At 50.6% G+C, this 13,509-nt stretch overlaps 2 protein-coding genes and 1 long non-coding RNA gene across 4 annotated transcripts; 2 read left to right on the forward strand and 1 right to left on the reverse strand.

Annotated features, from left to right (window-relative positions):
* Positions 1-119: 119 nt before the first annotated feature.
* TM9SF1 (transmembrane 9 superfamily member 1) lies at positions 120-5,566 on the reverse strand. 2 transcript variants are annotated; one of them, XM_014868561.3, is made up of 6 exons: positions 5,428-5,566; positions 4,710-5,086; positions 3,295-3,916; positions 2,816-3,001; positions 1,351-1,624; positions 120-780 (listed from the first exon to the last, which is right to left on the reverse strand). In XM_014868561.3, the coding sequence occupies exons 2-6, from the start codon at positions 5,052-5,054 to the stop codon at positions 387-389; spliced, it is 1,821 nt and encodes a 606-aa protein (XP_014724047.1). In that variant the 5' UTR covers positions 5,055-5,086; positions 5,428-5,566; the 3' UTR covers positions 120-386. The 2 variants fall into 2 exon arrangements, with proteins under 2 accessions (XP_014724047.1, XP_014724048.1); XM_014868562.3 differs by having other exon boundaries at positions 4,710-5,071; positions 5,428-5,564.
* A 675-nt stretch (positions 5,567-6,241) lies between these two features.
* Positions 6,242-8,933, forward strand: LOC123283055 (uncharacterized). The gene is made up of 2 exons (XR_006523512.2): positions 6,242-6,485; positions 8,377-8,933. It is a non-coding gene; the product is annotated as an uncharacterized lncRNA (long non-coding RNA).
* A 1,686-nt stretch (positions 8,934-10,619) lies between these two features.
* Positions 10,620-13,045, forward strand: TSSK4 (testis specific serine kinase 4). Its single transcript, XM_014868548.3, has 4 exons — positions 10,620-10,985; positions 11,337-11,551; positions 11,932-12,325; positions 12,734-13,045. The coding sequence occupies exons 1-4, from the start codon at positions 10,761-10,763 to the stop codon at positions 12,911-12,913; spliced, it is 1,014 nt and encodes a 337-aa protein (XP_014724034.1). The 5' UTR covers positions 10,620-10,760; the 3' UTR covers positions 12,914-13,045.
* Positions 13,046-13,509: the final 464 nt, after the last annotated feature.

The following is a 13,509-nucleotide window of genomic DNA, read 5'->3' on the forward strand; positions in this document are numbered from 1 at the left end:
AGCTCCGTGGAGAACCCGAGTTCTCTGCATTCCGCGGCCGACCCGGCGGTCTAAGGGACAGTGCCCTGGACGGCAGGGCTCGAGTTCCTATATCCAGACCAAACCCTCCAACTACAGGATCCTTTTTATTAATAAATTTTATTTTGATAATTGTAAAAAGAAAAATCAGGACCCAAACTAAAGACAACTTAAAAAGTTCAAATATATACTCCTTATATAATATTTATAATTTCCAGGCCCTCTCGGGACGGGAGGCCCAAAGGGCAAAGGGGAAGGCAACAATGCCATCACACAATTCAGTCACTCCATCAGAGGAGATGTTGGTAAGAGAGATCAAGGGGGCGTGAAGAAAGGGAGAGAAGAGCAATAGTTTTGCCACCCAAAACTCAGTCCATCTTGAGGTTAACATAGATATAACGGATGAATTTTAGGGAAGAAAAGAAGGAGATGGTGCCCAGCATGAGGAAGAAGACGTAACCGGTGAGTAAGGAGTAGCCGAAAAACTCTACTGTCTGTACCGCCCCTGACATGTTGGAGCGCCGGGCATAGTAGAAAACCGAGTAGAGGAAGATGAAGAGCCCCGTGGAGCCGACACTCAGCACGGATCGCCACCACCAGCGGTAATCCTCTCCAGACAACTGGAAGTAGGTGAGCGCGATGGAGATGCAAGCCCCCACGCTCAGAAGGATGGCGAAGACAAAGAAGAGGATGCCGTACAAAGTGTACTGCTCCCGACCCCATACTGTGGCAAAGATGTAGTACAGCTCCACAGAGATGGCACTGTGAAGAGAAGACACGACACACAGCATTAAAAGGCTGTGCACTGCCAGCACAGCAGCCAAGCCAAAATCCAGCCACGACCCCTCCATGCTACTGGGTCACTGTGGAAAGTGGACCCATTGCATTCCCTGCCCTGGAGCTCCTGGCTTGATGGGGACTCTTTTACCTCATTTCAAGAACATCTCCTTTGATAAGTTGAGAGCAGGGATCATGTCTGTTTTATTTTCCACTGTATTATCTGCCTGACACTAAGAGGTACTCAACAAAACTGAATGAGTAATCAAACGGGCTTTAAATCCCACAAGGTGCCTGTAGACACTAAAGTCAGAAACCAGGCAGATGGTGAAAGGAGCAACGTCTCTGGAGAGCTTTACATGTGAGACACCTTCATATTTGAACTGATTCAAGCTCAGTCCTGCTTGGAGAAAGGAGGAGGCATTGAGTGATCTTAGTGGTATGGCTGAACCAGGGATTATCGCTGGTGTTGGGTTAGGGCATGGGGTGAGTGGGGAAAGGAACAGTTAAGGTCAGGAACCTGCGAGTGATGGCCACGGAATAAAAGGAGGATACCTGAAAGGCAGGAAGCCTCCAACAGTCATGTGGATGAGCGTAGACTTGTACCAGGGCTGGGGTGGGATTTCCCGGGCGATGTTCTTGGTGCGACAAGGTGCATCAAAGGGGCTAGCGTTGTTCTTCCCGAAGATGCCTCCAATGACAGTGAGGGGAAAGCCCACCAGCAGCCAAACCGTCAGAAGCAGCAGGATGGTGGTAGCTGGCAGAGCCTGTGTCGAACCATTGGCCCAATGCACCGAGTTCACCACACTCCACGTCAGGAAGAAAGGCACTGCAGGATGGGCCCCCAATGGGAGAGTCAGCACTACAGGCTACATCCCTGGGGGCACCCAATCAGACTGGACGTATAGGGGAGTGGCATGGGACGTCCTGCTCCTAGACTCTACCCTTTCATGTCTTGTTGTTCCTTCTTCCTTATCTGACCAACACCCCCTCCCCTATCCATCATCATTAAGGATCAAGGCAGCTGTAACATAATGAGCTAACAGTGACATAAACCCACCTGCCTCCAAGGGCCTATCCTGCTGTGGCATCAGTGATTCCTAGCATGAGCCACTCCTTTGGATTAAGGCCCTGTTTTCAGGAAGCCCTGGTTCAAACATAAATGTGATGGAATATAAATCATACACTTAGGACTGGGAACACAAAATGTTCAGAATGGAAACTAATACTGCCTTTGAAAGGGCATACTGACTTCAAAGGCTAGAGTGGGGTAGCCCACCTCTAAAACAAAAAAACTGAAAAATAAAAACAAAGAGAGTATCAAAAAATAAATTCAAATTATTTCAGTGTGATGGTTGAGAAGACAAGCTCAAGAGTCAGACTGCCTGGGTCTGAAACCTGGGGCACTGCTTTTTAGGAGTGTAATCTCAGGCAAGTTACTTAACTCAGTCCAGCCTGAAGTCCAATTTCCTCATCTGTAAAATGGGGACAATATTACCTACTTCATATAGTCGTTGTGAGGATGAAATGAGATGAAGGCGTGTCGAGTGCTTACCACGCTGCCTAGGACATTTTTTTAATTTTTTTTTTTTTTTTTTTGAGGAAGAGTAGTCGTGAGCTAACATCTGCCGCCAATCCTCCTCTTTTTGCTGAGGAAGACTGGCCCTGAGCTCACATCTGTGCCCATCTTCCTCTACTTTATATGTGGGACGCCTACCACAGCACGGTGTGACAAGTGGTGCCATGTCTGCCCCCGGGATCCAAATTGGCGAACCCCGGGCCGCCGAAGCAGAACATGTGCACTTAACTGCTGCACCACCAGGCCGGCCCCCTAGGACATTTTAAGAGCTTAATAATTTTTAACTGCACACAAGGGATGCTTCTTGACTTTTGAATGGTTTTTCTTATTGTTTCTTTTGCCTATTTTCATTTCCTTAAAGCCTTACTCTGACTCTGTCCCAGGTTCCATGATGTGTTCGAAGTTCCTAAGTCGGCCCACCAGGGAAAGGGCAGTCCTCACCAGAGAAGAGACTGGTGGTGAGAATGATGTTCCACACCCAACGCTCGCCTCCGATCTGCCGGTAGAAGTGGCTGGACACGTAGCCAGAGATGCAGCAAGTCAGGGCGTACAACAAGATGGCTGCTGAGTTAATGGCCCCGTGCCGGTGCACATTGAACATGCCCAGCAGCGCCATGACAATAATGCCTGTAGGTGGTAGTGGAAAGCCCGTGTTAGGTCTCACCTATCCCTCTTCTGGCAATTTCAGAGGAATCAGCCCCCTTTCTCCCAGACCCAGGGCCTCCAGCAAAACAATATCCCCCAGTTCTGTTGTCCAGAAACCCCACAACAGAATATACACATCCTTGCTAGAGCCACCCCACCCTTAGGACTTCCCCTCACCTTGGACAGAAGTGAAGATCTGCAGATCTTTTCTGAACAAGCTACCTACTTAGTTCTACCCCTTGAGAGAAATCCCTGATTAATTTTTATCACCTCACCAGTGCCAAGGGCCAGGAACTGGGCACCCACACCAAGCACAGCACAGAGCAGACCACGGTATGGAGGGAAGCGGAAGACATCTGTATGGATAATTTTCCAGCCATTGTCACCTTGGTCAAAGTCATCACCAGAACCTCCAGAGGTTGTCTCCTCATCCAAGTTGTACCGAGCCAGGTCGTTCCGAAGCACACGCATGAGAATGACAGCCACAAAACCCACCAGTAAAAACACAAGCACCATGGAATTGATGATGGACAACCAATGAATTTCCAGTGTCCGGGGAAAGAAACCACCATCATCACCACGGCGCCTGTCACTCCGACGTTCCACAGAAGTCTCAGACCAGCGCACACTGTATGTGTGAGTGAGGCCTAAGAATTCATCAGGTCGTAACCCATCTAAACTGTGGGGTTTGACGTCCCGCACTGAGACATTGGCAAATATAATTCGATCTCCATGGAATTCTAGGTGGAAGTCCAGATGGGTCCAGAGTCCTATCTTGTGGCTGTGAGGCAGGAAGCCACTCTCCTCCATGTAGCCCACAAAGCCACGGAGTGGCAAGTCGTCCACCACAAATTCAAAGTAGTACAGTTCCTCGATGGCCTGGCGCAACTGTTCCACCTACAAAGAGCAAGTCAGGAGTCAGACAAGGCCTCCCCAGGCTCAGAGTTAAAGCAGGGTTTCTCGACCTTGGTACTACTGACATTTTGGTCTGGATAAGCCTTTGCTGTGTGGGGCTTTCCTGTGCATTGTAAGATGCACCATCCCTGACTTCTTCCCACTAGATGTCAGTAGAACCCCTAGTATTGACAATCAGAAATATCTCCAGACATTGTCAGACATCCCTTAGGAGATAAAACTGCCCCCTGTTGAGAACCACTGGGTTAGACCCTAATATGCTGGGATTCTCCAACAAGAGCAAGTGTGACTTAACAGGGTTAAGGCCTAGAAAAAGGAGTGAGGCAAGGGGTACGAAGGTCTGGGATAGACTAAGGAAAAGTGCCCTAAGGTAGGATGTGCTCAAGAAAGAAGCATGACAGGAAGACTAGGCAGAGTGTAAAGGAGCCAACTGAGAAAGAGCCATGAGGTAGGTATGGAAGGAAGCTCTCTAGGAGTGATAGATGGGACCTTATTACCAACAGAGAAACCTGGAGTCAGGAGCCCTGGGATCTCACATTATAGCTAATTTTAATTGTAATTCACCATGTAGTCTTGAAAAACTCACTTCTGAGCAAGTAGGTTTCTCTGTCAACTGAATGCAAATAATACCACCTGCCCTGCCTGCCACATGGGGTTGTAGTTAGAATCAAGTCAGATCACTTCCATAAAGGTGCTTTGAAAACCATAAACATCAGGCACTGCTGTTAGCCCCTGGCAGGGAGGCCTAAGTTCTAGCCAGTGTGGAGAGGCTGACCTGTGCAGAACTGAGCTGCATGTGGCACAGAATTCTCTTCTCCACATTCTCCCGGAAGCGGATCTCATACAAAGACTCAGCCATTCGGTCCCCATCCAGCACTTCACCCAGGCTAAGGCTTTTGTGACGGATCTTCTCAGGGCAGCAGACTGGAAGCTGATAGTAATGGTAAGTCTCCTGAGGGTTATGGTAGGGTCCCACTTTGTTGACATATAGAATGACGGGGTCGCCGGTCTTGTAGTGTGTCACACCTTCTGCCCCTGGCTCATGGCCTGTGCCCAGCAGCAGCATCAGGAGTGGCAACCACTGGCAGCTCCAACTTCGAGGGTGCCCTAGGACTGTCATCCTTAAGGCAGCAGAACCTGTTTGGGTGAGTCCTGCGGTTATGGAAACCAGGGATCAACTCAAGATGCCCCAGGTCAGGTCCTTCGAATTGACGCCCAAAGGCTCCAATTCCTCCCCTTGGCCTCTCCCATCGTCCCTGGTCCCTCGGGAGGCCACCTCCTGACCCCCCCGCCCCCCACACACACACCATGTCGCTCTATCCTGCAGACGGGGCTCCTGGGCCCCTCTACTGTCTAGTCTTCTCAACCTGGGGGTCCCCCCTCCCGCAGCCCGCCAGCCGAGGACCTCTCCGCGCGCCCCGGCCCGTTTCCATAGCAACGCCACGCGGCCTCGCGCCTCGGGCCCCTTCCCGCCGCAGCCCCGGGGTCCTCACCGCGCGGGGAGGGCTGGCCGAGGCGGCGCCAGCGGCCTCTCCAACCCCGCAGCTGCCCTTGGGCTCCTGCCGGGGTCTCCCCCAGAGCGGCGCGCTAGCGGCGGCCCGGAGAGGACCCGCCTTCCGACCTCCACGGCTGGCTGCCTCTGTGCCTGATAGCAGCGGCTGCGGCCGCCCCGCCAGGGACACGGCCCCCGGCTCGGTGAAGTGCTCCCGGATGAGCTCTCTGCCGCCGGACGCCCGGCGCCGCTCCGGAGACGCCGCGAGGCTCGACCGGCCCGTCCCTCCGCGGGGGTCCTCCCGGCGAGCAGGAGAGCAGCCCGGGACACGTCGGTCTTACCACTTCCGCCCTCGCCCGCGGGGACCTCAGCCGGGCGGACAGCTCCTTTCCTGGAGCTGGTGGCCGCGCCCCCACTGCCGCAGCCGCGGAGGCGCTCCGCCAGCGGTTTCCCGCGATGGGGCTGGGGCCGGGGCCGGGGCCGGGCCGGGCCGCGAGGACGCAGACGCCCCTTCACATTAAGAGTCTCTGCCGGGCTACTCGTCCGTCCCCAGGAAGGTTTGGGGCGGAGACCTGAGAGCGGTGCCCGCCGCTCGCCCCCAGTGACTGTCCAGGAGACGGAGCGGGCGGCCCCCGGGCCCACACCTAGTGGGTGCCCGCAGCAGTGGCCGGCACAACCAGTGGGACTCGCCAGCGACTGCTGAGGCAGAGACCTGAGGGGCGGTTCACGGTCTCCAACCCCGGCGGGGTGAGGCTTTGGGCGTCGCTATTTCAGGACAGCGAGGGGACAGCCCGTGCAAAGGTCCTAGAGTCTGGATCTCACCTCACCGCTTCTCTCCCACCCGTCATGAATTGCCTCCCGCCAAAAAACAAACACATACATAAAAATAGCTTCCCAAGGCCGTACCGGAGGTCTCCTCCCTGGCCGTGTAATGACCATCCCTTATCCTACGATGGGCAAGCCTGAGCCTGGTCGGGTGTAGAGGCACGCAAAGAGAGAGAGCGTCTGCCCTTTTCCCCTGTGAGATGGACGGCCTGACAGGGTTATTGTTACTTGGAGGTAAAGAAGCTTGCCCTACTTTCATCTCTTTCAATGTTTTTGTTCTTAATTATCTGTGTGTATGTGTTTGGACTCCTCTTAATTGTGTAATGCAGGTTATTCTGGAAAAGTTTATCCTTGTCCATCTCAGCTATTTTAAGGGGATCTGCCACTGGGGGAGGACGCCTGGAGATGACACCCAGGAGCAGTGATTTCCCTTTGGCCACCTGGGAGTGACCCGTAAGGAAGCTGACTTAAGGTTCCCTCTCCCCGAGGGAAAGTAGTATAGTGGAAAACCACAATTAGCTGCTGACCTGAAAAGTCCTTCATTTACACACTTCTGCCCTCTGACCCAGCCCTCCTCCCTGCAGGAGGAGGTGAGGTTCCAGGAAGTAGGAGGTTGAGTTTTCTAGACAATTGGTAGATTTTGTAATTAGAAAAGTAACTCAGAGTAGCTTTGGAATAGTCTTTAAGTGACAACCACTTGGTCTCTAAAGTCAGAAACCCCAGACCTCTTTCTCAATACCTCCCCTCTCAGATCAATGCCACCAAGCCACCTCTGCATATGTCGTATCACTTCCAAATACTTTCCCTCCACGGCTGCCTTGGTTCAGGCCCCATCCTCTGACTTAAATTACCATGACAGCCACCTTGCTAGTCTCGTCACCTCCCCTCTTGAATCCATTTTCCACATTACTGCTGCAAGGATTTTGTTTTTTAAATCTTAAAGTGTCCGATTTGCTGCGACAGTGGTTCTCAAATCTTGGTATGCATCAGATTCAGCTAGAAGCTTATTAAAAATATAGATACCTGGGTCTCACCGAATCAGGATCTTGGGGGAGGTGGTAACTGGGCATCAGTATTTTTAACAAGCTCTGATTTTGATGCACACCAAATTGTGGCCATGAGCACATAAGATAAAGTCCAAAAAGCTGGCAGTTGAGGCCTCTCAGACCTGGAGCTTAATTACTTCTCCAGGTACATTCCCCTTCTGAAACCCTAACCTGTATTTACATTGAAATCTCAGATGTCATGTTCTCTCAAGCTCATAAGCCTCGTTTAGTTCCTTCTACCAGACTGCCCAATCTACCATTCCCTGCGTACCTGCCTGGAGACTTCTCTGAGCCGTGCAAAGGCCACCTTCCCTATAAAGCCTTCCCTTGATCTCCTTCCAGTCTTTGTTTATAGCACTTTGTCTCACTGTACTGTTATTTTACTTCTTATGGGTCTGTCTCCCTTGCTAATTGCAAACTCCGCACAGGAAGTCTATAATTTATCCATCTTGGTATCCTCAGGACCTAGCAGTGTTTTTGTATATAGGAGGCAGCTTAATGCACATTCCTTGAATGAACTGGTTTACCCCCTGTACATGATGAGAACAGAGCTGTCACCAAGGTACCTATCCAAGGGGCCAGCTACCTATCCAGGAGAACGGAAGATGGGTGGGGTTGAGTGGGCCTCCTTACCACAGTGTGCCCTGGACTACCTCTCATCTTGATAGACTGAGGGTATAGATCTGGATTCCAACAGGACTTTGGAACCATCCGGCCAGCAGGGTCAGGCTGCCAATAAATGGGAATTTTCCTGTAGCCTATGGCATAATCTGTTGTTGGCATTTTTGTTTTGGAGGATGGAAGATAAAAGAAATCTGATTCTTCCCTTGTTCTTTCCTCTGCAAGCCCCCTTACCCTCCCCCCCCCACACAATCTTAAATCTAGACCTCTATGACCACAACCTTTTGTCCTCCGTCATTCCCACCAACCTTGTTCTTCCATTTCACTGAGAACTGTGACCCCTTTGGTCTTTTTCTAGTTTGTCTTCCTAACCCGTGCAGCTTAGATTACGCATTCCATCATTTCAGCCACGTTCTTGCCTGTCTTCTTCATGTCTCTCTCCCATCGTTTCATTGCAGCTGCCAAGTGAAACCTCAGTGATGGATCAACTCATCTGTCAACATTCAAGCACCTATACCCAGGATGCTAAAGGAAGCTTAACACTCTGATGTGTTAAGATCATGTGTCTATAAATTGTGTTCTTCAACCTCAGTTATGCCTCCATGCTGCCCAGTGATCCTGCTCATTTTCCAAATCGGCTCGCTTCCATTCTCCACAACCCATTCTTCTCAGACCTCTAACTTATCTCCCTCTTGTCAGTTGACCTCCCGTAGAGCCTAGTGGGAGATGTAAGCAAAAAAGCAATAACAGACACTGCGTTAGGTACTGTGACAGAGAAAGTATTGGGGCTGTGGGAGCACCCACGAAGGGGGAACATCTAATTTGGGCTTGAGCAGTCAGCAAAGCCTTCCTTAACACAGCTCAAGAGCTAAGTCCTGAAGGGAGAGTAGGAATTTGCCAGAACAGAGGGAACGATGAAGGCGAAGCAGTTGTGTTTGGCTGGAGCATTGTGTGTATCTTAAAAGATAAAATTGGAGAGGCATGCAGAATTAAATAGTAAAGCTATATAAAAGAATTTGGAGTTGATCCTGCTTTAAATGGGAAGAAAATCAGATTCATGCCTTGGACTTCAGGGTGATCAGACTAGAGGAGAGCAGAAAGCTTGGCTAGAGCAATCAGTTAAGAAATGATGGAGGCTTGGACTAAGGTAGTGGCAGTGGGCTTGGAGAACTTTGAATGTATTATTAAAGAGACAATTAGAAGGTAGAAGAGATAGGATTTGGTGGCAGATTGGAATGTAGGGGCTAAGGCAGAGGGAAGGGTCTAAACTGAGGACAACTAGTATACAACTCACAGAAAGAGGAAGTCTGGGGGAAGAAAATAAGGAATTCAATTTTGGACATGGTGAGTTTAAGGTGCCTGGGGAAGACGTCCATGTGATGTTCAGTGAGCAACTGGATGCTCGATCTGGAACTCTGGAGATATCTGTGACAAAGATGAGATTAGGAGCAGTCAGCATTAATGCAGTAATTGAAATCTTTGGAGTAGATGAGATCCTTAAGGGAAGATGTAAAGGTCTGAGGAAATAAGCCCTGTGATAGAACCCTTGGAATATGATTAAGGGATGGATGGAGGAAGATGAGGCTCCACTGGAGTCAGGAATGGCTAGAAGGATGAGAGGAAAACTACAGGGTTCAAGGTCATGGAAGGCAAATAAGAATGCATTTCAGGGGCCAGCCCAGTGGCTTGGCGGTTAAGTTCATGTGCCCTGCTTCAGCAGTTCAGACCCTGGGCACAGACCTACACACCACTCATCAAGCCCTGTGTGGTGGCATCCCATGTAAAAGAACTAGAAGAACTTACAACTAGGATTACAAATACATACAGGGGCTTTGGAGAGAATAAAAAAAGAGGAAGATTTGCAACAGATGTTAGTTCAGGGCCAATCTTCCTCAAAAAAAAAAAATGCATTTCAAGGTTAAGATTTGGAGTCTACTTCTCCACCCCTTCAATCTAAGTGATCCTTGAAACCTTGTAACTGTCTTTACTCATATAAAGGTATGGAAGTGATGCTTTGTGATTTTGGAGCCTAGGCCTCAATTAGTCATGCAGTTTCTTTTTTCTTACAAAATGTAGTGCTGCTCTTTAAGGAAGTCGGGCTAGTAGGTTGGATAATGAGACCATAGGCAGCAGAAAGAAACCATCCTAGCTGAGAAGAGACCACCAGAGGAACCACCCAACTGAGCCCAGCTCAATTTGCAAAAAAAAAAAAAATGGTTTTAAGCCAAAAAAAAAAAATGGATTTTAGAGCTGGATTCCTTAGAACATGCTTCTACAACACCTTGCAGTTCTCTGTGATATTCTCACACTCACGTGTTTCTTATGCTGGACTATAAACTCTAGGAGTATAGGGTCTCTATTGGCCTTACTGGTTATTTTATCCCAGTACTCAGCATGCTGCCAGGCACACAATAGGTGCTCAATAAACATGAATGGTTGAAGGGGTCAGATCTGTGGAGGGAGTCTCACCAGATTTGGAAGGTGCCTCCAGGACTGAATATGTTCCAAACTGCACTTCATTTTCCAGCTTTGTGGCCAGTGGTGGATAGAAGGTGAATTGTGATGTGTTTGGAATGTGGGACCTTGGGGAGTTCCGTAACCAAGAGGCAAAAGTAACAACAGCCAGTCAAGACAAAAAGAACTGCTTCTCCCTTCTTCCTCCTCCAAATTCCTGGTGGAGAGCCAAGTCCAGCATCCCAGACTTGTGTGACTACACAGGCAAGCACTCAGAGACTAACCTCACTGTGGTCCCCTAGCCCTTGGTAGATCGAGGTGTTGGCTTTCTGAGCAGGCAGGAGGCTTTTAAGTAGCAAAGCTCCCTGCTCGCGGCAAGCCCAACACCATGGGGAAGGGAAACACCTTGGAGGCAGCACCTCCCACCTCAGCCTACCGCTCTGTCATGGAGGAGTATGGTTACGAGGTGGGCAAGATTATTGGCAATGGCTCCTATGGGACGGTGTACGAGGCTTACTACACAAAGCAGAAGGTCATGGTGGCTGTCAAGATTATCTCAAAGAAGAAGGCGTCCGAGGACTATCTTAACAAGTTCCTGCCCCGCGAGATACAGGTTGGAAAGGGGGGCTGGAAGACGGAACTGGTACCAAGCTGCTTAAGGCTTCTCAGAGGGGATATGGTTAGGAGAGGGTGGGACCAGAAACCCCCAAACCAGAACTGAATGTCTCACTAAGCAGCTACGAAAATTACCTGATGTAAATTTAACCTCTTTCCACCTACCCAGTCACCTCCAGCCCCTCAAAAAGTAAAAGTGCAAAGCATAGGGCTTGCCTCCAGGCCACCTGCCCTCGGGTTTGATTCTGTTGAAAAGTTCTAAGGAAGTGGCAGTGGGAGACTAGGAGGGCTGGGAGCACAGGCAGGGTTCTCCCTTCCCAGGTTTGATGGGTCCCTCTCCCGGGGCCAGGTAATGAAGGTCCTGCGGCACAAGTACCTCATCAACTTCTATCAGGCCATCGAGACCACATCCCGGGTATACATCATTCTGGAGCTGGCTCAAGGTGGTGACGTCCTTGAATGGATCCAGCGCTATGGGGCCTGCTCTGAGCCCCTTGCTGGCAAGTGGTTCTCCCAGATGACCCTGGGCATCGCCTACCTGCACAGCAAGGGCATTGTGCACCGGTGAGGGCGCTGCCACCCAGACTGGGGCCTTTGGGCTCTAGAGGGGGTTTCATGCACATCTCCCATTTTCAGTCCTTTCTTCTTCCCTTGTATCTGGGCCCATTCATTCACTCTATTTTATTTCATCCATTCATCTGGTCAAGAATGTTTATTAAGTACCCACTGTGAGCAAAGCACTTGATGAAATACGATGGTGAGCTCCCAGTGATCCTCAGCTACCATCCTCTCTCCTCTTTGGCCTCTGCTCACAACTCCATGGCTTTCCTTCCTCTCTGCCTTGTGTCCTCATAATGGTGTCTCTCCCACTTTGCCTTTCCTCATCTCTAGCCTCTGACCCGTGGCCCTTCAGCTCCCGGTCTAACACTAAGCCCTCTCCCCAGCCTGACCCCCAGCCTTTCTGCTGCTGGTAGGGACTTAAAGTTGGAGAACCTATTGCTGGACAAGCGGGAGAATGTGAAGATATCGGACTTTGGCTTCGCCAAGACGGTGCCTTCTAGCCAGCCTGTGCGCAGTAGCCCTTCCTACCGCCAAGTGAACTGCGTTACCCACCTCAGCCAGACCTACTGTGGCAGCTTTGCTTATGCCTGCCCGGAGATCCTGCTGGGCTTGCCCTACAACCCTTTCCTGTCTGACACCTGGAGCATGGGGGTCATCCTCTACACTCTAGTGGTTGCCCGTCTGCCCTTTGATGACACCAATCTCAAGAAGCTGCTGAAAGAGACTCAGAAGGAGGTCACTTTTCCATCTAACCACACCATCTCCCAGGAGTGCAAGGTGCTGGCTCCCCCAGAAGGGCTGAGGCCTCAGGGATGACCCACAGGGAAGGAATACCCAACCTAGGCCTCCCAACCCTAGGGAAGGCCTTGCCCCTGCCCTAGAATAGTGGGAGGGCTTAAAGGGCCAACCAAAGGGCTCTGCACCTTCCATGTCATAAGCAGGTTTCAGCCTCTCTCTCTCTAGGCCAGAAAGGGATTTCGCAGGGGATTCCCCCAAGGAAACTTCTTTCCCCTCCCTTCCAAGGGAATTAAATGCCTGGCTCTTCAGGATAACGTCGGGGCCACAGCCCCTCTCACCAGAGTAGCATGATGGGCTATCCTGCTTCTTTCTTAGGTCCAGCTGCTCATTGCCAGTGTGGCACAATGGGGGCAAGCTCAGCCAAGACCTCTCTCTCCCCTGCCCTAGAACCTGGTCCTCCAGATGCTATGCCAAGCCACCAAGCGTGCCACCATCCTGGACATCATCAAGGATCCCTGGGTGCTCAAGTTCCAGCCTGAGCAACCCACCAATGAGATCAGGCTGCTCGAGGCCATGTGCCAGTTCCCCAGCACCACTAATCGCCAGTCCTTGGAAATCAGTACCTGAAAGTGGCTGAGGGAGGGGACTGAGAGAAAAGCAAAGCAGAAGGGTCTGGGGCTAAAAATCTTTTATACCAAAAATAAATCTAATTCTGATTTAGTTTCATCAGCTGAGGTCAAAGACATTCTTTCCTCAGGGGAAACTTGGCAGGGAAGACTGCTGACGGAAAGAGGTGGATTTCTGCCCAGAGCCTGTAACAGACTCCTGTTAAGTCAACGTTGTGATTCAAAATGTAGCTTGTATGTGGCTCATGGGGAGGGGTGCTCAGATGAACACCTGCCCTTGGGAAGCTTCATCATTCTCACTAAGTACATGCTCGTTGTTTTACATCTCTGTGCACTCTAAATGTTCAAGCCGTGGGGTGGAGGCCCTGGCTGCTCTGTGGTCATGGCTCTGCCTCTGTCTATAATCCAAAGGGATGTCACTGTTCCGTTAGAAATGGGTATCAGGATGCGTGAACTATCTTGGTGCCTTCTCCCTCCTCCAAATGTCACCTTAACCACTACTGAGACAATCCCACTGAGTCATGACCCCTCGCATTATTGCCCCTAGACACACAAGTGCCAGTTCAAACCGAGCCTTTTACCTATGGGTTCTGAATA

Source organism: Equus asinus, chromosome 2 (assembly GCF_041296235.1).
Source record: "Equus asinus isolate D_3611 breed Donkey chromosome 2, EquAss-T2T_v2, whole genome shotgun sequence".
NCBI classification, from domain to species: Eukaryota; Metazoa; Chordata; class Mammalia; order Perissodactyla; family Equidae; genus Equus; species Equus asinus.